This window comes from Globicephala melas, chromosome 7 (genome assembly GCF_963455315.2).
Source record: "Globicephala melas chromosome 7, mGloMel1.2, whole genome shotgun sequence".
Taxonomy (NCBI): Eukaryota; Metazoa; Chordata; class Mammalia; order Artiodactyla; family Delphinidae; genus Globicephala; species Globicephala melas.
The window spans coordinates 90466197-90489000 of NC_083320.1; the positions used below are offsets into that span (position 1 = coordinate 90466197).

General features: G+C 33.7%; 1 protein-coding gene across 4 annotated transcripts in view; it reads right to left on the reverse strand.

Moving 5' to 3' along the window:
• Positions 1-3304: 3304 nt before the first annotated feature.
• SPOPL (speckle type BTB/POZ protein like) overlaps positions 3305-22804 on the reverse strand; it is a 60606-nt gene continuing 41106 nt past the window's right edge. For 2 of the 4 annotated variants that reach the window (XM_030883040.2, XM_060302481.1), the window contains 9 exons: positions 22362-22513; positions 20329-20456; positions 18549-18644; positions 15000-15177; positions 14861-14916; positions 13367-13489; positions 9961-10103; positions 9818-9871; positions 3305-6063 (listed from right to left, as the gene is read on the reverse strand). In XM_030883040.2, the coding sequence (XP_030738900.1) occupies positions 5919-6063; positions 9818-9871; positions 9961-10103; positions 13367-13489; positions 14861-14916; positions 15000-15177; positions 18549-18644; positions 20329-20456; positions 22362-22513 (1075 nt within the window). In that variant the 3' untranslated portion in view covers positions 3305-5918. The remainder of the gene's footprint in view (positions 6064-9817; positions 9872-9960; positions 10104-13366; positions 13490-14860; positions 14917-14999; positions 15178-18548; positions 18645-20328; positions 20457-22361; positions 22514-22804) is intronic. The other 2 variants (XM_030883045.2, XM_070046006.1) reach the window with 2 other exon arrangements.

Here is a 22804-nt window from a genome sequence, read left to right on the forward strand (position 1 = left end):
AGTCACTCTTGACTCCGCCATCTTCCTTCTACCATATGAATTTCCAAGTCCTCTCAGAATTTCCTCTCCAATCTCTCCATCCCAGGTCTCCTAGCCTAGCACAAAGCACTAGTATTGCTCACCTCTTAAGAGGGTCTCCTTACCCTCTCTCCTCTGCCCCTCCAACCCACCTGAAGATTGACAGATTGTTGATGACATACTCAACACTCATAGTTATAAGTTCGACTCTTCTAATAAGATCTTTAAACAATCGTGATCTTTGCTAACTGGTTTACAACATGAGATTTCTCTTCCCTTTATACAATGGGATATAGCCACACCTGTTTTTACTCCCATAAATGTTCCATATGAACCTTGCCAACACACAATCGGTTGGATGATACCACCACTAAACTGCCTAACTCCCACTCAATTTGAGATGAGCATCACTTCCTCAGGAAGGTTTATCAAGTTTAATGCATCTAACTTCACTACTCTTTTTCAACTGCATGCCACTTTCACTTTTCCTCATTTTTGCCCAATTTTCATAATGACCTGCACATTTGGGGGGCATTTATAAAGTATACATTCTAAAAACCTTCTGCTGTGGCAGTTATATCAGAGTCCTCAGGACACTGGTTGCCTTTGTGTGTGTGCGTGCTGCAAATGTTATTCCTAAACCTCACAATTTTTCTTTCTTTGCACTTATCCTGGTTTGAATTTGGACGAAAGCCCTGGTTTGAATTTGGACAAAAGGGTAAGATTAGATACCATAGGAACTGTTTGGCTCTGATGTCACAGACTGAAGCAGGACTACACTTGAATCCTTTACAAAGGAATTAAGGGTGGAGGGCAAGAGATGAGGGAGAGGTGGAAAGGAAGCACTCCTAACGGGAATGACAAACTTTTTTGCCACTAATCATTGCAGACATCTGCATGCAAACCTCCCTGGTACAAAAAATAAGAAGGCAGCAATCATGTAAACATCTCTATCAATGTCTTCTATTTAAAAACAGTGATCAAAAAGCAAATGCCAGTCTTGGCCTTCTCTTAGAAACAAATGATTCTGAGGTGACAGAACAGAGGAAACACAACATTCCAATTTTCTAAAACAAAGTATGAAGGGTGCTGGCTGCTGCAGAGTAAGGGAAAAGGTTATATACAGTTCATTTAAAGTTTAGAATATGACCACTTGTCCTATCTTACTATAGTTGTATAGGTAATATTTTTTAAGTGTTTCAACCCTTCTTTTATTCTTTTAAGGGTAATTCAGTGTGTGTGGACATGTGTATGTGTGTGTTGAGAATATGGAAGGTTTTTCACTGTGCATTTCTGTGACTTTGGCCGTAATTTTTAAGCACTAATTATGTTGCTGTTACTAAGCTGGTGTAGGAATACACTGCCCCAAATTTGCTCTTTTTGAGAGCAGCAAATAATTAGCTGAAATTAAGAAGGGGTAGGAGGACCAGGGAAAGGTGATCTAAATTACATAGCATTAGCATAAGTCACGCAATATTGATGGTATGCATATGTTAAAGTACATATATATGTAACATCTCAGAGTCAAGGAATAAGTTTTTAGTAGGTTCCAAAAAAACACTAGTTTTCTTATGTAGAAAAGACAATTACTAAGCATAATTCTAAAAGTTACCATATCAAATACATGGCTCTTTTTGTAAAGCATCACAGTAATCGGATAAAGAACTATTCATAGTTTTCAAATAAACACAAAATAAACCAATTAATTCTGAATAAGTAGTATCAACTTTATTTTAACTCAATGTGCTGAAATGCAAAAAATATTTTCAGCAACAAGATACAAAAAGTATGTATCTCATCATTGACATCAGCTGATTAAAAATGAGGCTGAAAAGTTCAAAATGTCTTTATACATTTGAATCTTGAACATCAATTTGCCCCAGAACTGATTTTTAAATAATTTCAGCAGAATTTTATTTTCAAAAACGGGACTCACTTAAGTTATATCTTCATTCTAAAAAACTGAATGCAAAAATTAACTGGGTTACAGTATACAAGGATAAACCCTTAACAACAGAAAAAGATTTAAATATAAGAATTCTTTTTCAAACGTGAAGTCCACATACTGCAAACAGAAGACACAGTGTGGTGATTTCATTCCTAGTGAAGAAGTCTCGCATGGTAGGCACTCAATATTCGTTCAACTGGACCTAAAATTTACATCATTCCATTTAACACTTAAATAAACTAGAGCTCGTAATCTGTATAAAAGAGGTTTGCAAAATACTCTTATGTGTGTTGAAAGTGCTGTCTTTATAATCTGAAAAACACTAAAACCCAACCACCCACGTTGTTTTGCAAGAAGACATTGAATATTTTCATTTTATCCATCAAAGAGCATGAACATCCAACTCAGAACAATTCACCTCTTCAAGGAGACTTGGCTTTGAGAAAAGCTTGAGTTGGATTTTAACAAAACAACTTACTAAAGTCCCTAGTGTTCTATTTTAGTAACACTGGGTAGCATCTATGATCCACAATTTTATAAACAATTCTGCTTAGGTTTTAAATTTATGCACAAAACAAATGGGTAAATAAATTAATAACTATACTTTTGGCATTTAAGCTCTAACTTAGGTCTCGTTTAAAAATAAACCAATAATGTTCATGACAACTTTTTAAGAAATCTTTGTTAATATTTTAAAACTTAATTTTAAAATTGATGTCCTTAAAAGGCACTGTTTTCACATTTCATCATGCAGTAAATTGGTCACATTTTTGAGAATTATAATTTCCTCTCAGTTGTCCCCTCAAAGCACATTTAAATGGAATACACTTCAACTAACCTAAACTTTCAACATTTAACTGAGTTCTATTTTCAGAAATTCACTCTTTTGAACATACCACACACAAGTCCAAGCAAATACAAGTACATGTACACACACACGCGTGCACGCACGCACACACACATGCCCAAATGACCACGGAATACATGCAAGAATCTCCAATTACTATTTCAAGACAATGACACATGAGTATTCAAGGAGGTAACAATGGCAGGCCATAATGTTATGGCACCTTCATATTTGTGCTCCAAATACCGATACACATTAATATTAAAAAATGAAAAAGGCACAAATACAGTGTTTCTGTATCTCAATCTAAAGAACAGTTCTCCAATAGTTACTTTTATAATATGGAACATTTAAGACCAGTTACTACTTTTCTAAGAAAAAGCTCTGTTTAGGTGACAAAAGGGAAACAGGAGCAGGCTTTAGTTCAAAAGTCAACACTGCTCAGGACAAAATCTGTGCCTACCGAAAACAATGTCTGTAGTTTAAAAATGAAAAAAAAAAAAAAAGCTATTACAGCACTCACGTCAGAATACATTAACAGTTTTGTATCATTGTCTCAAGAACCCACAATACCAAAAATATACATAATAAATAAAAAAAATAAATCAACTACCATATGATTCTGTTAGTATAATGGTAGGAATTATATTATCTGAAAAGTGGACATTTCTACAAATGTGGATATTCTTACAGCACAGTGTTGGACGTTTTTGGTACAAAATGTGCTACCAAACTAAAAAAAAAAAACTTTATAATAAAACCCTTCAGATTTGCAACAAACACTAAAGTAAGTATGTAAGTAAGGGTAAGCTGAAATGTTCATTATAATAGGTGTTATCACTGAAGTCACTATGGTTAGAAATGTAGACCCAAGCAGTGAATTAATTCAGAATGCGCCTGTGTGCATCTGACATAAATGAATACACCAGTATTTTTTTAATATATGACAACAAAATTCTAGGGCCTGAGGGATGAACTTTTATTTTCTTCTAAGACCCTGGCAAAATCTCAAATTCTTAAAGTGTATATGTATGTGTGTGTGGTTTCTTTTTTAAATTGCACATTTTAAATTTAAAGGGCTCAATCTTATGGTGAAGTTAAGGAAGTGAATTTCTGCTCCCTATAATACTCTTACATAGGATGGAATCCATTCATATGTAAGAATCTTTCTTCTATCCGAAGGGAGTCTTCCAATTTCAAATTTAGGTTAACACAACAAAGACTCAAGCTACACAGCAAGAAATGAAGATATCTAAAAATATGATCTTTTTGAACTCCAGTTTGATGTGGATAACAAATGATTATTTGACAGTGTTTGTTCAATGTAAATATGAATCACTCTTGGTATATTAGGATTGCTTCAGTAAATACCTAACTGACAGATAACAAAAATAAAATCTATTTTAAAACTTCAGGCTTCATCTTTTTCTTTTTGTCCTAAATTCAAAAACTAAATAAACGAATTATACAAATTTTAATCTGGAGAATAAAGTTATATATGTAAATATATAGGTATATGCATTTTTTTTTCCAGTGAAAAAAATTTTTCCCTTGTGGTCAAATGTAAATCTTGCCTAAGAAGGATACTGCCACTGTCACAGGAAATCAGATGCAGTGACTTGACATCGATTGCTCCTGCTTCACCAGGACAATGCACCAGAACAGACTTCTGTTGTAAACAGAGCTATCGAAAACTGAAGATGTGTATGTGTTTAAAGCTAAAATTCATTTATAATAAAGAACTGGCCCGTGAAAAGCAGTTTATGAATAGTTTATCCTGTTCACATTATGCAGAATTTCACTATCATCCACAATGTTGGTACAGTAACTGAGACAGAAAGGAGAAAGCTAGGGAGGAAAAAAGGTTTCAGAGTGTAGCCTGACATATTTCTAAGGGTTCTCTCCTTTAGTCTGCAAATAATAGCAGTTCATTGCTTTTAGAAGGAGAGTAGGCTGTCCAGGATTCATTTACTGTCAGGTGCCTTCTCCAAAGCGTGATAAACAGGCGTGAATTCAATAATGAATATCTGGAAGTCAAACCAATTTAACTATAATCGAGAATATCTTCCTTATCTATTATCACAAACATCCCAGTTGCCTCCATCTGTCTTAAAAATTCTTTCAAAAGTTAAGACAATTAATTATACCTTATCAATTCTCTCAAAAGCAAAAAAAAAAAAAAAAGTACCATTCAGTATAAAAAAGTTACACATTAAAAGTGCATATATATCTTCTTAATTGGCCCACTCATTAAATTTACATTTGGTCATCCTTACTTTTAACATGTACAGAATTCTTCATATAAATGTAGGTCACTATAAATTAAAAAAAAATTAATTCAGCACAAAACATGCTTTCTTCTTATTGAAATCTTAACCTCAATCAGTTCTCAATCACTGTAAACTTGGATAAACTCACAAAGAAACACAAGCAAAGGTTTGTTATGCTTCTCTTAGTTTGTTGGACAGATAACATAAAAACACTACAAATTTCATTAAAAATTTGGGCCAACTCATTGCATATTTGCCCCCTGAAATGAAAAATAAATTAGAATTGAAGCAGTGTATTGCCATAACTTACCTTGAAGGTAAGCAGGTTCTCCTGTATTTATAGAACTTAGACTGGAGACGTTACCAGTAATCTCCAATAGAAGTGCTTTTTTAAGGAAAGCCTAGTTTTAAACTTTGAGATAGCATAGGACAAACCCTATAATATTCATTTGCCTTTCTCAAACTAATGGAAGATCCTTTTGAAACTTATTATCTTCAGTTATCAATATTACTGCATTATGGAGCTAGTGCAATCCTGCATAGCCTTGGTCACAATGACAAGGCACAATAAAAAAATTAAAGTATATATATGAACAAGAGAAGTCACTGAAGATAATTTAAGGCCTTGAAGTGAATTAGAGTATAATCAGTCTAATTTAAAGCTGAAGAATAAACCATAAATTATCCACCTGAAATTCAAGCAATATGCTTTCTCAGCTTCTGTTCTGTGGACAAGACAACAGAAACAACTCTTGCTTATGGTTTGTGTATTAGAATCCTTCTGGACCTGGAGGAGTAAAAGTCAGTTCCATTTTTCTACAGTTCATGGAAGATTTCAAGACTGTTTTAGCCGTTTTCGTGGAATACCAAACTGTGGACACTGTGCAGATGCTAGTGCTCGGAAGGCTTCTGCTACCAAATGTGGGTGAGACTGAATCATGGACTTCCACCCAGATGTTTCCATTATGTCTGCTGCTTGGCTGAAAAATAAAATTAAGAGATGTTTACTAAAGAATACTTTTCAAAATGCACTGTTGCACTGTCAATTTTTTTTTTTTTTAATTTACAGATTTCAAAATGTCTGGAACATTCTGTTTGCCTCTCTATGTATTCTAACCATTTGAATTCATTAAAATATCATCTTTACCTTACTGGTATTTTCTTTTGTAAATGAAACTATTCAATTTTTCTGGAAATTCTACTCTTGGAAGTGTGTGACACTTGTCTGCATAGTTCTACTCCTACTGTTACCATTTCTATACCCGCTCTTTCAAGAGCTCTTTTCCCTGGCTCTTACATGCAGGTTTTCTTTAGAGTTCTAAGTTTTGCCCTCGACTCTTCTCCCTTAACATTCTTTACTTATCTTATCTTATCCACTATTCACAATTTTAACTATCATATTCAGTGATGATAAATAATGATTTGCTAAGTCCTAGGCCTCCCCACAAAGGTTGTTCCCAACCACTTGTTCTCTTTACTTGGATGTGCCTGGAGACCCATAAATTTGGGACTGTCGGAAGGGAACTCAACACGTTTCTCCCAAGGCCCAAATTCTTCCTCTCTCATTTCCCATCAGCGAATGCTTCCACCATCACCCAGTGATTCAAGTCAGGAACCTGGAAGTCACCCTAGATGCCATCCTTTCCAATCAGTCATCAAAGCCCTATTTTAATTCCCAAAGGTATCCTGAATCCCTAGTTAAGGCCCACATCATCTCACATTTGAATTATTATGGGAGTCTCCTAATTTGTCTTCTACTCTCCTATCTTGCTCCTCTCAAACCAGCTTCCATGCTGCCTTAGTAACATAAACACTAACATGAACACATCCTCTTCTACTCTTCTCCATTGCCGGTACCCAAGTTCTTTAGAAAGAGAAAGTTTCCTAGTTCTTCCCCCTAGCCTTCTACCTCCCACTTCCATGCTCTGGCACTCTGTATAATAATACTGAACTGTTTACTGTACCTGATGTACAACATGCTCTGAGTAAACACAATTACCCAAGCAAAAAATCTAGTTATCCCTCCTTGTCTCCTGTCTTCTCTCCTTTGTAACTACCCTCCATCCAAATAATATCCAAGCATTATAGATTGTCCATTCAAAATATTATATCCTTTTATTTCCCTCTGGCCACACTGTCGCCAGTCAAGTCTAATTTTGCCCTCATCTTTTGCCTGAAACACTCCAATAACTTTCCAACTGGCCTACCTATATATAACCTTGCTCCTCAACTACCACCACCAACTCAACCTCCCCACAACCATGCATGTGGAGACATTGCTAAAAACACACACCTGATCACAGTCTACTCTAGGTTAAAACCATTTACTGTATGCCCATTCCTGTTCGAATAATGTCTAAAAGGCCTTCTGTGATCTGATCTTTGCTCTCTTCCTCCAGCTTCTCATGCCCCACCCTCCATACTGTTCTTTCTTATCACCAAAACTTTGCACACCTGAATGTCTTTTTCGGGATATACTTTCCCACCTCTTTGCTCTTCTTCATCAGGTCTCTATTTATACAACAATTCTTCAAAAGGGTTTTCTCTGACCCCTAGATTAGATTCGGTCCCTTTGCTATATGCTCAGATGGGTATGCTCTACATTACCTATTATTACACTTAACTTCAACTACTTGTTTAATTCTTATACATCTCCTGCTAAAACATGAACTCCATGAAGGCAGGGAAAACATCTGTCATGTTCACCATTATATTCTTTGTACTAAGTAAGCACAGTGCCCTGGGAATTTACTGGATAATAAACATAAATATCTATCAAACGATTGATCAACTACTGCTTCACGCGTCTATACTTTGATTCAAGCTATGCTGTCTGCAATGCTTATTTCCTTCCTAGTTTGCTAATTCCTATTCCTGTTTTAAGACAAGCCTCAGTCATCTTCATCCCTAAACCTCCAGCCTTAGTCAAGTGCCCTGCACATAACTTTCTTTAACACATTACTTACCATATTATAATAAAATGATATATTCATGGATGTGTTCCTGTCATTAGATCAATTTCTCAAGGACAGGATTTTTCCCCATAATTGTTTTTATATGCAGGACCCCAGCATGGTGCTTGAGACACAATAGATGCTACACAAATGTTTGCTTCACTAAATAGCAGCTAATAACAATTTAAAAAAAAATTTGCCTAACATCCAATTACCAGTGTGTCGTCATGTTTATAATTTCAACTCGTTTAGAATCACACAGATACTTCTTAATTTACCTGACATTTTCATTTATTTAATTCAACAAATAGCTACTGAAGGTCTCTATGTACAATACAGCTTCTACACGGGATATAAAATAAGCTTATATTTTTTGACATTGAAAAAGCTATACAAGGCAAAATATTTTCTTAACAGAATAAAACTAGAGCTTGAAAGTGGCAAAGTACAAAGAATCACAAAACAGTCATTTGATTTTTTTCTAGGATCACATACCATGATAACGTATTATCACACACTGACCAATATATAGAATAATCAATATCTTAAAAGTAGCCACTAATTTTTACTTTCATAAAACAGAATTCACAAACTGTTAAGAATTCAGTTAACCAACTTCAAATTCTATCAAAACAGACGAAAGCGAGGGGCCATAAATCAAATATTCATTTTCTTGTCTCTAATGCAATTTATCAAAAGTTGTATCAACTTTTGATAAATTGCAAAAATGTAGTTTAAGGGTTTACAGGCAAAAACTAACCAAAAGCATATGCAAATTCTTCAACCTCCTGACTCCTGATACTGAATAATTGCAAAGAGTAAAAATGTTACTCTAAAAATGAGTGAAGGGCTTCCCTGGTGGCACAGTGGTTAAGAATCCGCCTGCCAATGCAGGAGACACGGGTTCGAGCCCTTGTCCGGGAAGATCCCACATGCCGCGGAGCAACTAAGCCTGTGTGCCACAACTACTGAGCCTGCGCTCTAGAGACCACGAGCCACAACTACTGAAGCCTGCGCACCTAGAGCCCGTGCTCCTCAACAAGAGAGGCCACCGCAATGAGAAGCCCGCGCACCACAACGAAGAGTAGCTCCCGCTCGCTGCAACTTGAGAAAGCCCGTGCACAGCAATAGCAACAAAGACCCAACTCAGCCATAAATAAATAAATAAATAAAATGAGAGAAGAAGGAAAAAAAAGGGAATAATAAATTCTAATAGTTACATCATATTCCGAAGATCCAGGCTTAGAAAGATGTCACAACTACCCTGCTCATTATAATCTACCAGGGAAAGGAAAGATCAAATTGCTACTATTTCTGGAATGGTAGGCAGTTAGCCTAATATAACATGTGATGCAAGTTATCTGGCTACCTTAAGAAGCAGTGGGTTAGCATTCAAATGTCAAGAGTTTCTAGGCAAATATGGAGGGTACATTTCCTCATAGGATAAAATAAATATTTCCCACATTTTTAGAAATGCTTTCTGAAGGGGCAAGGGCAGGATCTCCAGCCACTGAAATACCTGGACTCAGCTATATACTACATGAACATACGTGCTTAAGACATTAGAGCGTCCATCCCAATTCACATTAGAAGCTGATCTACAACAGAACATAGCCTCAAGAATCCACTAAGTAGTCAAATTATTATTTTTTAAACTGGCAGTTTGCTTCATATAACTAATATCTGGATTCATACTTATTGGAGATGAACAAAAGGCTATGCAAACACTTAATTTCATGTATGCAGATCAACTTTAAGTCAGAAACTGATGTCATCTTACTTGCTGTTCCAGTTTTTCCCATCTTTACACCCAAGCTGTCGAAGTACACTGCACCTGCATTGAAGATTTAAACACACTTAAGAAAAAGGTCGGTGAAGAATTGTTGAAGGTGTCATGTCCACTGAAATACAAGCATAGCTTACCTATTAATAAAGTCTATGGCTTGTGCTTTCAACTGTTCCGCACTGTGCAAATCTGCAAGGACAAGGGTATCAGCAACATTTTCTACTGAGAGGTTACTACACAAAGCTTCTTCACACATGACCTTCAGCCGTTCCAGTGCATACTAGCCAAAAGGAAAACATAACATTAAACATTTACTCAAACTAGCAAGTTTTTAAATACACGATATTTGTAACTTAGAAAATGAAGTTTAAGCCCATTACACATTGAACTGAGGGTACTTTAAAAGTCTTTAAATTACTTTAAATATAAAGAAAGTATGAAGTAATGCATTCAAGAGAAAGACTAATTTTTCTTAAGAAATTTCTATTTGCATAAGTGCAAGATACAGGATATTTTTTAAATAAGGTTTTATTCTTTAAAAACCCCTTATTACTCAATACTCTTAATGAGTATATTTCTCTTTTCTACTATTTTAAACACCAGTCAGTACACTGCATGTTGTCACTACTTAATTCTGAAAAATAAATTATAAGGCTAAACAAATCATATTCATAACCATTAAAAACTTAGTGTATGTTGTCAGAACATCCTTGGCAATCTATTGAGGTAAAATTGACATAAAATAAATAGCACATATTTAAAGTATATACTTTGATAAGTTTATACAGCCATATAACCATCATTAAATCAAGAGAGTGGACATATTCATTACTCCCCAAAGTTTCCTTCTATCTCTCTGTAACCCTTCTTCCTCACCCCACCCCAGGCAATACCTCTGATGTGTTTTCTACTGCTACAGTCTGCATTTTCTGAAGTCTTCTATAAATGGAATCATACAATTTGCATTTGTTTTTGTCTGGCTTCCACGCATTATAATTATTTTGAGATTCACGCATGCTGTTGTCTATGTATCAATAGTTCTATGCTTTTTATTGATCAATAGTATTCCACTGATCTACTGACAAACATTTGGGTGTTTCCAGTTTTTAGCCATTACAAATAAAGCTGCTATAAACATTCATATACAAGTCACTGTATGGGCATATGCTTTCTCTTCTCTTGAGCAGAAACCTATAAGTAAACTCGCTGAATAATATGGTATGTGTAAAACTTTAAAAAAATTGCCACATGGTCTTTCAAAGTGGTTGTATCATTTTACATTCCCATTAGCAGTATATGAGAGTCCTAATTTTTCCATATCCTTGACCATACTTCGTATGGTCTTTGTAATTTTAGTTATTATAATATAGTTACAGAAGTATCTCACAGTGGTTTTAATTTACACTACCCTAATGTGGTTGAGCATCTTTTGATATACTTGAATGACACTATTTTAGGAAGTGTCTGTTCAAATATTTTTATTTTTAGAAATAACTTTGTTTACTTATAATTGAGTTTTGAGAGGTCTTTATACAGTCTGAATACAAAAGTCCTTAATCATTTATATTCTGGACAAAAGTTGTTCATCATCAAAACAAAAAACAGGGGCTTCCCTGGTGGTGCAGTGGTTGAGAATCTGCCTGCCAATGCAGGGGACACGGGTTCGAGCCCTGGTCTGGGAAGGTCCCACATGCCGTGGAGCAACTAGGCCCGTGAGCCACACTACTGAGCCTGCGTGTCTGGAGCTTGTGCTCCGCAACAAGAGAGGCCGCAACAGTGAGAGGCCCGCGCACCGCGATGAAGAGTGGCCCCCACTCACTGCAACTAGAGAAAGCCCTTGCATAGAAACGAAGACCCAACACAGCCAAAAATAAATAAATAAATAAATATACAATTTGCTAAAAAATAAAACAAAACAAAAAACAGAAACAAACCCCAAAGTTGTTCATCAAATATACGCTTTGCAAATATGTTCTCCCAGTCTGCAGCTAGTCTTTATTTTCCTATGTCTTTTGAAGAAAAGAAGTTTTAAATTTCATTGAAGTCCAATTTATCATTTTTCCTTTTACGTATTATGTTTTTGGTGTCATAGCTAAGAAGTCTTTGTTTAATGTAAGATCATGAAGACTTTCTCCTATGTTTTCTTTTAGAAGTTTAAGATTTTTAGGTTTATAATCTATTTTGCGTTACTTTTTGTATATGATGTGAAGTTCGCATACAAAGTTTTTTCAAATGAGTTCAACCACAGTACATCTGTTTGGACATAGGCTATCCAACTCCTATAGCACCATTTATTGAAAAGACTATCCTTTCTCCACTAAACTATCTTTGCACTTTTATAAAAAATTAAGTAGTCATACATGTGAGTCTATTTCTGTACTCTATATTCTGCTTCAATGAGTTATTTGTCTCTCTTGTCACCAATACAATGCTGTCTTAAATACTGAACCTTTATGAGTCCTCCACTTTGATCTTCTTTTTCAAAGTTATCTGACTATTCTAGGTCCTTGCACTTGCATATAAAATTTTTAAATCAGCATGTCAATTTTTCCCCTGCAAAAAGCATGCTAGGATTTTGATAGTGACATGTTGGTTTTACTAATCAAAGGAGAATTGACATTTTAACAATGTTAAGATTTCTAGTCCATGAACAAGTTTTTTCTCTCCATTTATTGAGGTCTACCTTAATTTCTATTAGCAGTATAATTTTCAGCATACAGGTCTTGAACATATTTTGTCAGATTTATGTCTACGTAATTCAAATTTTTGACTCTATTATAATGGCATTTTTACATTTAAATCTTTATTGAGATAGTAATATACACTTGGCCCAGTTTCTCCCAATGGTACCATTTTTCAAAATGAGTATAATTATCACTATATATACATATACATACACACATACACACACACACTTACATACACACACAGACAGAAGTGGCATGGACATTAATACTTTTGGAGAAAGCTCCCAAAGTGCTTTAGTGCTTTGAGGATTGAGAACTACTGGCTTTGAGATTTCCTGAAATTTTTGTAGTTTCCCTACCTTCAGGAAATCACCATTATAAAAGAACATTATAAAATTAACATTGTTTTTTTCTCTATACTCTTATATTAGAAAAGAAATCTATGAATACAAGATTAAGTTAGAAAAAAATACCCAATATTTTTTTCCTTTTTTTAGACAAAGGTCATGCACTGTATCTTAACACTAAGAATATCTCAAAATTGCAATAGACTATATATGCCATTGTGTGTGTGTTCTCATAAAACAGGGTAATGATACACTCAAAACTATTGAGTCTACAGTTAATCTGCCATTTCTGTAAATTGGCTCAAGATACTTTTATGTCTTATTGATTTAAAAAAATTTCATTTCTATATTATCCCACTGTGTTATTTCATAATACTCTCAAGAGCCATCCACAAACGGTATAAATTGGTTCAATATTTCAAGTTATTGGGGGTTCTCATTTGATGATAGTTTTCTAGATACATCAAGCTTGAGGACATTTTTCAGCTCTTTAAGACCGAATTACTTACTTTGTCTGCAGCTGCCAACAAGTTGTCAGCCATTTTATCAAGATTTGGCGCTTTCCCTGTGTAAATGAATCTCATCATTTCTTTAAAAACCTCAGGGTCTACATCATTTATTTCCACTCGATTCTGGTATTGAAAACAACAACAAAAAAGTTATATTTCAAGAACACACACATACACAAATGAACCAAAGCAAAACTGACAGCAACTTAAAAGCCCCAAAGTGTATTTTAAAATTGAGGTAAGTAAATCTTCAGTAGGCTAAGTAAGTAGTCAAAGTGAAGCAGGCAGGTCTAAGAGAAGTACACCAAGTCAAGCACTACCATGGAGGAACATAAACCCCAACTTCTCAGTTAAAAAGAGTTCAAACAGAAACAAAAAAACCTGTAAGGCCAAACTAAATACATCTGAATTCAGTTTCTGACCTCTATCTTAGAAGAAGATGGTTATTAACTTTTTTTGTTGCTGAAAAGAATTAGGTGGTAATACAATGCCTAAGACTCAATAGCCACTGGTTCTAGTCCCAGCTTTAAGCAAAGGTAAGGTCAGGTATTTGAGAACATACCAGAGCCCACTACCTCAGAACTCTCCTACAAAAACGGCATGTAATATTATCTACGGGCACCTCACCTCTTTACTTGAGACATACTCAAGTCCAAAGAGGACCAGTTGCTTTTTTGCTCCTGTATCTTTGTATTTGGTCTCTCTCCTGAGATCAATGAAGCTAAATAGTTAACACTAAACAATACCAAACTTTTCTGACCCTTTGATGACAATAACATTTGACATCATTGATCAGAAGACTGATCATACTACCTGCCCAGACCAATAATCAAAAGAAAGAAGGAAGCTACTTCGTTGCAGCTTCTAGTTCTGCAGGGAGAATAAAGCTGAGACGTATAAATAAACTCAGGAGTTGCCTAGTTGGAGCAATAAGGCTCACGTGTAATGCAACCCGCAAAAATCAACCTCTGGTCTTTAATCTGACTACATTTCAAGATGACAGGTGAAAGAGAAATATCTGAGAAAACCAAATAGGTAGTATCTTGATTACAATTCATGCATACTAATAATGACATAATTTATGTCCTTTATTAAATCTAATAAATATCCTCTTATTATAGTGGTAAAAAGAATGTAGGAATTGTCTTTGTTCTAGAAAACAAGTTCCAAAATCAACTCAAAGTCTAGAAAGAAGGAATATACATCTTAACTGGAGAACTCTCAAATAGTTATGGACCAGTACAGTCCTTTTGGACAGCTATCCTTTTGGATAACAACTACCCACTTGTTTTGCTACCAGAAGGGTGCTGAAATAGCTGTTACGTGGAATATTCACCCACAGTAAGCTACATCTATTTTTCTATGATAGAACATATTTCCCCCATCCTTCTATTTCTTTCTAAAATCATAATAAGAAAATGCACCTTTACTTTTAAAATATACATTCCACTATTCTACATTTGTACAAATATTAGCCCTTTAAACCATGTTTACCTTTTTGCTTTCTTCCATTTCATGTTCAAACATTGCATTAAAAACTGGGGATCGAGCTGTAACAAGATTAAGCATCATTATTTAATGTACAAATTTATGAAAGAAAGGTACTACTATATTACCCAAAAGTAGAAAGTACCTGCAAGTACAGATTTATGAGCTTTAAATTCTTGTCCTCTCACGAAAAAACTGCAATCTGTAAATCTTGTGTTTTCCCAGAGATTACCTAAATCATCTGCTAGTCGACATTCAGGCACCTTTAAAGTATTTGTATTAGTATGTCCTGATATATTTACTGAATCTTGGACCACACTCACCTAATAAAAAAGGGACAGCAAGAAAAAACACTTTTATAAATTAATATCAATAATAAGCTACTAAGTCTAAACTTAAACTTCTTATCATTAAAATCATGTAGAAAATTCAATGTACTCCTGATCAAAGATAGTAATACTTGGGAATTGAATTTAAGGACACAACTTAAAGGAGAGAAATAATATAGAAAACAATTGAAACGAACTAGATCATTTTAAAGTGACATTTTATGTAAATAAATGGCTTAATGATTCCTTGGAATGCTCGGCTATTAATCACAAAAAGTATTTCTCAACAAGAAAAAGGTCATAATATGATTCCAAATTCAAACAAGGAGAAGGTATTTTTGTGAGGAGTAAGAAATTTCTTTAATTTTTATTTCCTCACACTACAGACCTATCAACATTTAAAGTTTATTATACATTCAATAAACACAGCATCACACTTGTGACTTTTTAGAGTATTTTAAAATGTTTTTTAAAACTACAGACTACAATATGCAATTTGGGAAGTATTTTAAGTGTTGTCCCTATATGTTTCAACTCTAAACAAATTGATTTAAATATCTAGTAATATTGATTTAAATTTTAAAGTATGAGAATTCTCACAAAACCAATGTAGTTATTAATGTTCATGGAAATCTTTTATTTAAAAAAATCAACAGTAAGAACAATATAAATATAATTTAATTCGATTTGCAGACCTTTTATTTACCTGTAAAATAATCAATAAATAAAACTTGGTATGACTGCAACATTGCTTTTATATGGAGTCCAATATATATGGATTAAATTATCTCTCAGATGACTACATACTGAATGAAGTCTTAAAACACTACTGACTAAGTTTGGCACACTAATTTTTTAGGAAAAGGAATATACTATTACTAGGAATTTCATATTACATTTAATAAATTGAAGAAAATACTACCTCAACTAGTAAATCAAATGTGTCAAGAGTAAATGAACCATCTTTCACAAAAAGTGCTATATTAGTTATCTACTATTTCAAGTTACTAAGTTTTATGGTTGTTTGTTATGCAGCGATAGATGACTGTTCATTTAAAAACATATTTCATAAGGCTTTTGTTAATTAAAAGTAAGTATAAGTAAGGACAAATACAGTAAACTATGTAGAAATTGTAAATTGGAAATGGATAAATTGGACCAAACTACTAACATGCTAAGAAAGTATAATGGTCCAATATAAAATGTTTGAAGAATATTAAATCTCATTAGTACTCACTCACCCAGATGTAATAACATGTATCTCATATGAATGAATAGACGGCTTCTAAAGAAAACTTTATTTTCTGAGGATATTTTGATTAACCATTTTGTTTGTCCGCTTTTATTAACCTTTTGGAATCACACATCATAGAAATCATCTAATCCAATCACCTCATTTTTTAAAAAAAATTTGAAAAAGTGAGATCCAGAGAAGGTAACTAAAGTGTCCTAAATCCACTGCTAGTCAGTATCAGAGGAAGACTAGACCTACATCCCTTTTTATAGCATTCTTTGTACTAGACAGTATTTCTTTGGATTTTTAAAGAAATTAGTAGTACGTTAATGCAATTATGGTTCTGAAGGGATTTATCACAACAATCTTCTGAGATGTTCTTCTAAATATAGGAGCCAAGACATTGTGCACATAAATAAGTTCATGAATAAAGATTCTTCTATTAAGTTTTTAATTATTCAAATTGTTTCTAAAATTTTACAAACTACAAAACAGAAAAAAAAAGCTTCACTAATCCTTACCTTATTGCTCTGTTACACCATACATTATAACTTAACGATACATAAATCAAAAATGTTGGTATTAATATTCAGGGTTTAGTTAGGATCACAAAGACAGTGTTTGCTTGTTCATATCCGCACTGCTCTTGAAATTTCTAGAGAGCAGAAACTGGATTAAACTGAACAGTTCAATTACTTGCATAAAGTATGCAGTGGAGTCATGAAAATGTGACCATATTATTTAAATTTAGGAAAAGATTTCTTAAATTCTACTTATTATCTAATTATCTTAATTCAAAACAATATATAATGTAAAAATTTTACAAAAATCAGGTGATAGAAGGAAAAAAGGATCAAAAAATAAAGCCATTATTATCGGGCATAGATACTGATGATGATATATTTGTACTTTGTATATATAATCACAATTCAGAAGAATTTATATTATTGGCATACATATCTACATACTATTATCACAGCAACCACAAATTTTAAGTAAGACATAATTAACATTTCATATTCTGAAGAGTATTCAAGGGACTATTTATAGAGCAGAAATTAATGATCGAATTAAAACTGATATGCAATGAATTCTGATGATTATTTTCTTTGATACCTATAATTAAGAAATTGGTAAAATTTTCATTTTTTCTAGTACATATTCAAATATAGGTAATGAACATTCTTACTGAATGGAAGCTAGAGTAAAAAAATTCAGAAGAAAGGCTGAGATTCTTTCCTGAGGTTAAACTGTTGTTCTTTCAAAATAAAACAGCAAATGCACAATACTCAAAACTGACAACGTAAAACCTCAAAATCATTTGACAGCTCCTTTTCAAATTTGCTTTTGGATCAACTCTGAGAATATAATTTAGACTAAAGATGAACATGTGCAGGCTCTAATCAGCTGTGACTTCCCTGGAAATCTGGGACTACTGGTTCCTATTTTTAAAACTCTCAATTCTCTAATCTAATTCTGAAGGCTAGCTAGAAATATCCAAAGGTGCATAGTACTACAAATTTTGCCACTCTAATCAACTACCTAACCATCCCCTACACTGGCTCCAAAGTGATAAACTTTTAGTAGTCCAATTTCATATCATCTTCTAGAATACTGGGTCTTAGACTTTCTGGCTTTCATAGACAGGTATCCTTTTTTAGAATGCAGATGATAGAAATCAGGTTGTCAGTTTTCCATTTTGTCATTTTTAGAGAATAAAACCCAACTTCCATCCACTATCAAAAGTATTTTAAAACAGAAAGGTTAACTTAGCAACAGAAAAATAGGAGGGGAAAAAAAGTCCTTCTAAATGAATTAATTTAATTTTATGAACAATTCATTACATATATTCTACCTGTATATATAGTCTTCTGTATACCATAGAATAGCATGGGTCTTTGGACCATAAGATTATTTAAAATCTGCTGGATTCCAAAAGATAAAGCAATTTAACCAATTTTCTATTTTTCCTACTTATTCCTCAATGCCTGTTTTCTGCATCACTTTGGGAGAGAAGGGGCAGAACTGTTTACACTGCCAGAAATTTCTACCTCTGGCTATTTGACTCATAGTATGGAACTTGCAAGATTATTTACATCTTGCACCAAAGAGTAGCACCAGACTGCCTTACCTGTCTACAGCACCACTTGCAGGGGAGGGGAGGAGGCAGTTCTTTAGGTAGGCCAGTGCAATGCTTCCTCCTCTTCTGCAAGCAGTGCTGGAGATGCTGTAGAAGGAAGGGCATCAGTGAGAGGCACGGAATAAAGAAGGAAAGGGCACAAGGAATGTTTGTTCAAAGCACTTTTTGCCCACCTATGTTAAATACAGTGCCCAGGGTATAAAGGTCTACATCAGTAAAGGTATGTATTACAGTATCCAAAACTGAATTTGATCAATGTCAACTTAAAATACATGTCATGGTGGGTTCGATTTTTAGGAGGTCACTAGCTTGTATAATTTAGCATGTGAATAAAAAGTATACTTCAAAAACTTATATCAGAAAAAGATCTTAATTTCAGCCTTCATTCTGAACTTTTTGGTTGTCTAGGTTCCAATAAAATATACTTAGGGAAATATACTTAGTAAACAATATTTCAATTCTAAAAAAAGAAATATTGTCTTAAAATGTTTATTCACAAAAAGACTTTTAGCTGCAGTAGTTTTTTTTCTTAACTGGATTACACAACCTTTAAGATCCTTTAAATTCTAAGATTATGTGATTAAAAAAAATTAACATGCTGAAATTTAAGATAACTGCTAAAATTATGAAAAGATTCTACATTAAGAATGCTTAAATAAATAAAAAAAAGAATGCTTAAATAACATAACCTACAATTATTTAAAATACTACTTAGAGCATTTTATCTATTGGCAACAAATGCTTTAGTATGTATTTTTATCAAATTATTTAATGATAAGCTCTGCTCAAGACACTTGTGGTATGTGCTTTATCAACCAAATAATTGTATTCATAACAAATTCATCATACAGTTCATTTAACTTGTCTAAGTGAAAATAAGATGCACTATATTTGCACTATGTAGTCTCTGGGGCCATATTTCAATTAGTTTGTAAATCTTGCCAAGAAATTTTACACATTTTCTATAAAAAGAGTAAATCTACCTTAGTAGCAGTTAAGGAAGTTATTGTGCTTCCAAGACACTCATCTGTCTACAATAACCTACTGAAATATATTTAATGCTGAGGTTACCTGATCATCTCAACAATTCATATAGATAAAGCTACGTAATAACAATGACAGAACCAAGTTCAAGCCTCAAATTAAGACAAATCATAAGTGTAAATTATTAGAAGCGGCAATGCTGGTAAGTTTCAAAAGATGACATTTCATGCATATAATTATATCTTATAAGTCTGTCAACAGACATAGGTATATCTTAAAAATTTTGAGATGCTTTTGCTTATAATGCTAACATCTATTTGAATAAATGAATCTAACTGCTTGAATGAACAAAAAGCTTCCCAGCCTTTTTTCAGGCACTTTCACTTCCGTTTAAGTATGGATTCAAACTGATAAACTAGTAATAATGTTTAATATCATCAATCTGAATATGACAGAAAATACTGACCATCTATTTAGAATTATTCAGAATGAAGAAGATATTCAGAAATCTTGATATGAAGCTATACACATCCATAGTCTTCCTATGAGGAAGAAGTATTTAGTATGTGGTAGTATAACTGTATATACAATTTATAGCTTAAAGACATGACAGAATTTTTTCAGACTGGGCTACTACATTGATTTCTAAGAAAATCCAGTCAGCTTTTACATGGTTAAATATTTACATATAAAATATTACCAATTACACCAGTTACTTAGTGTATATTTTTGCTTCATCACTAAATATAGCCAAACAGTGAGTTCCTTGAATAAAAATTGTACCCACCTCACAAAATAATGTAAGCTTGTCATCTGGTAAAAGACCATTAGCTTCATCAAGCAAAAAATCCCTTCGAATGAATTTTTTAAAACCCCAGTCTTTCCCTTGTACAAATCGATATGCTCTTTGGCTTTCTGGTGGAAAACAGAATAAAAGTTTAAATAAACAAGTATCCAAGAAACATTCTGTTAATGATAACACAGTTAAATGAATGTGAAAAATAGGACTGGGCCAATACATCCATCATAAAAATTACAGATATGTGTGTTCATAGGTAAAATGTCAAAAGAGTTACATTAGGTAGAACCAGATCATTTCACAGTCTACCAAAATTTCTGGCCATTATCAATGAGCTCACTTTCAGATTCCTAGATATCTAAGTAGAAGAAAAGCCAGATCAAATGTCAAGGAGAAGGAAGAGATCTTTCAAACAATCTAAGCCCTTTAACAATGAAGTAGGATTAAAATACATTGGCATAGGCATACTATTCATCATCTAATATCAGAACCAACTTAGAAACATACCTCTCATTTCTTGTTTCTCCCTTTAAAAATGGATGCTCTATATCACCAGGGCATCCTGTAAGCTTTCCTGGGATAACCATCCCACTGATTTAAGTTGCATTAACTAGAGAAAAATCCATTAACTGGTAAAAAAGCTAAATAAAGTCCCCTATCATTTCTAGGTCTTCAGACATAGTCCCATTACCTCTAAAAACAATTTTCATAAAAGTCCAGAAGACGGTCTTAGTATGATTAGTAAAAGATTTAATAAATGTCTGAAGTAAATGTTTCAAATGCCTAACATACTGATTAACAGCTGTATACTATGAAATAAACAAGGTCCTTTACAGAAAGTATTCATTATCTGTTATACAAGCTGAAGGTAGAAAACCAGTAATAAATTTAACTGAGATACTCCATGTTAAGGACTGAATGTTTGTATCCCCTCAAAAGTTTCATGTTGAAACCCTATCCCCAAAGTGATGGTATTAAGAGGCCAGTGAGTGGGATTAGATGAGGTCATGAGCGTAGATACCCTCATGAATGTAAGGATTAGTGCTTCCTAGCCCTTTCCATCATGTGAAGACACAGTGAAACACTGGCAGTCTACAAGTACAACAGTCGGACTAGAATCTGACTATGCTGGCACCCTGATCTTGGATTCGAAGTCTCCCGATTTGTGAGAAATAAATGTCTGTTGTTTATAGGCCACCCAGTCTATGTTACTTTGTATAGCAGCCTGAACTAAGACACTCGCCTGTCTTAAATGTCAGACAATGTGAAAACACATGTGAAACTATGTATTACCTTAGCAACAAAACATATTATTGAAGTGTGTACTTGGAGGGTTTTTTGTAGTGAGGTTAGTACTTGATTTTTGTTATTCACTTCCAGAAATCACTTCAAATTTAATGCAGCAGTTCATATTTTCCTACTACGCACACTGTACATTTCCTACAATGATCTTCTGTTATGAAGTGCCAGGCTACATGGTTTCAGCTGGCTATAATTCAGAAGCTTGAAATGAATTTAACAGGTCCTGAGACTAAAAAAAACTGATTTCCTTTCAGTCAGTGTTCAGCCCACTGCTCAAAAAAATTCTAGTGACAAAATATCAGGACATTCAAACTCCTTTCACATTGTTCTTCAGATTTTATTATCTGGCAAAAATGGCAAGGAAGAAAAAGAAATGTTTCCTGAACACCTATTACATATGCCAGGCATTGAACCAGGCATCTTGCCCTGACAGTAGCTGTTTTTACAAGTGAAAAGTGAATGTCATTTTAGGGCATAAAAAATTTAAATTTTAATATGATTTAAAACTAATTTTACATGTCTTAGGAAGTCTAAGACTTAGTAAAACAACTGTAACTGTACACTGGTATTTAAAATTAACAGCCAAAATGAAATGTTTTGGGTTAAGCAGATTTTAGGTTTTAGGGAAAAAAAATCCTAAGTTTTTCTAAGTAAAAGTGCGGAAGTCACAGTACACAGTTACACAGAGACTTCTTCAAGTCAGTTTGGAAATCACTTACCCATTGCTTTTGTTTCTTCCCTTTTAGCGTTCAGAAGGGAAAATTTGAATTTTGCTCGAACTTCACTTTTTGGACAGCTGACTAAAAGCAAATATAAGGACAAGTAGTCTTTACTTTCATCATCTAATCCCTTTGGATTTACCCTCAGGCACCTAAAATAAAACAATAGGCTCACAAGGAGGAAAATAATACTTTAAACATTCAAGAGAGAGGATACTGAAATCATTTGTTAAATCTTTTTTTTTTTTTAAGAGAACTGGTTTTAATTTAGAAGTGTCTTCAATTATCCACTTATATATATATATATATATTTTTTTTTTTTTACAAAGTAAGTTTATCTTATTTCTTTTTTTTTATGTTAAATCTTAATAATAGAACAGCACTCCTGTCAATATCCTCACAGTTCTTTACAATTCTCTATACTATTAGGAACTTATTATAAA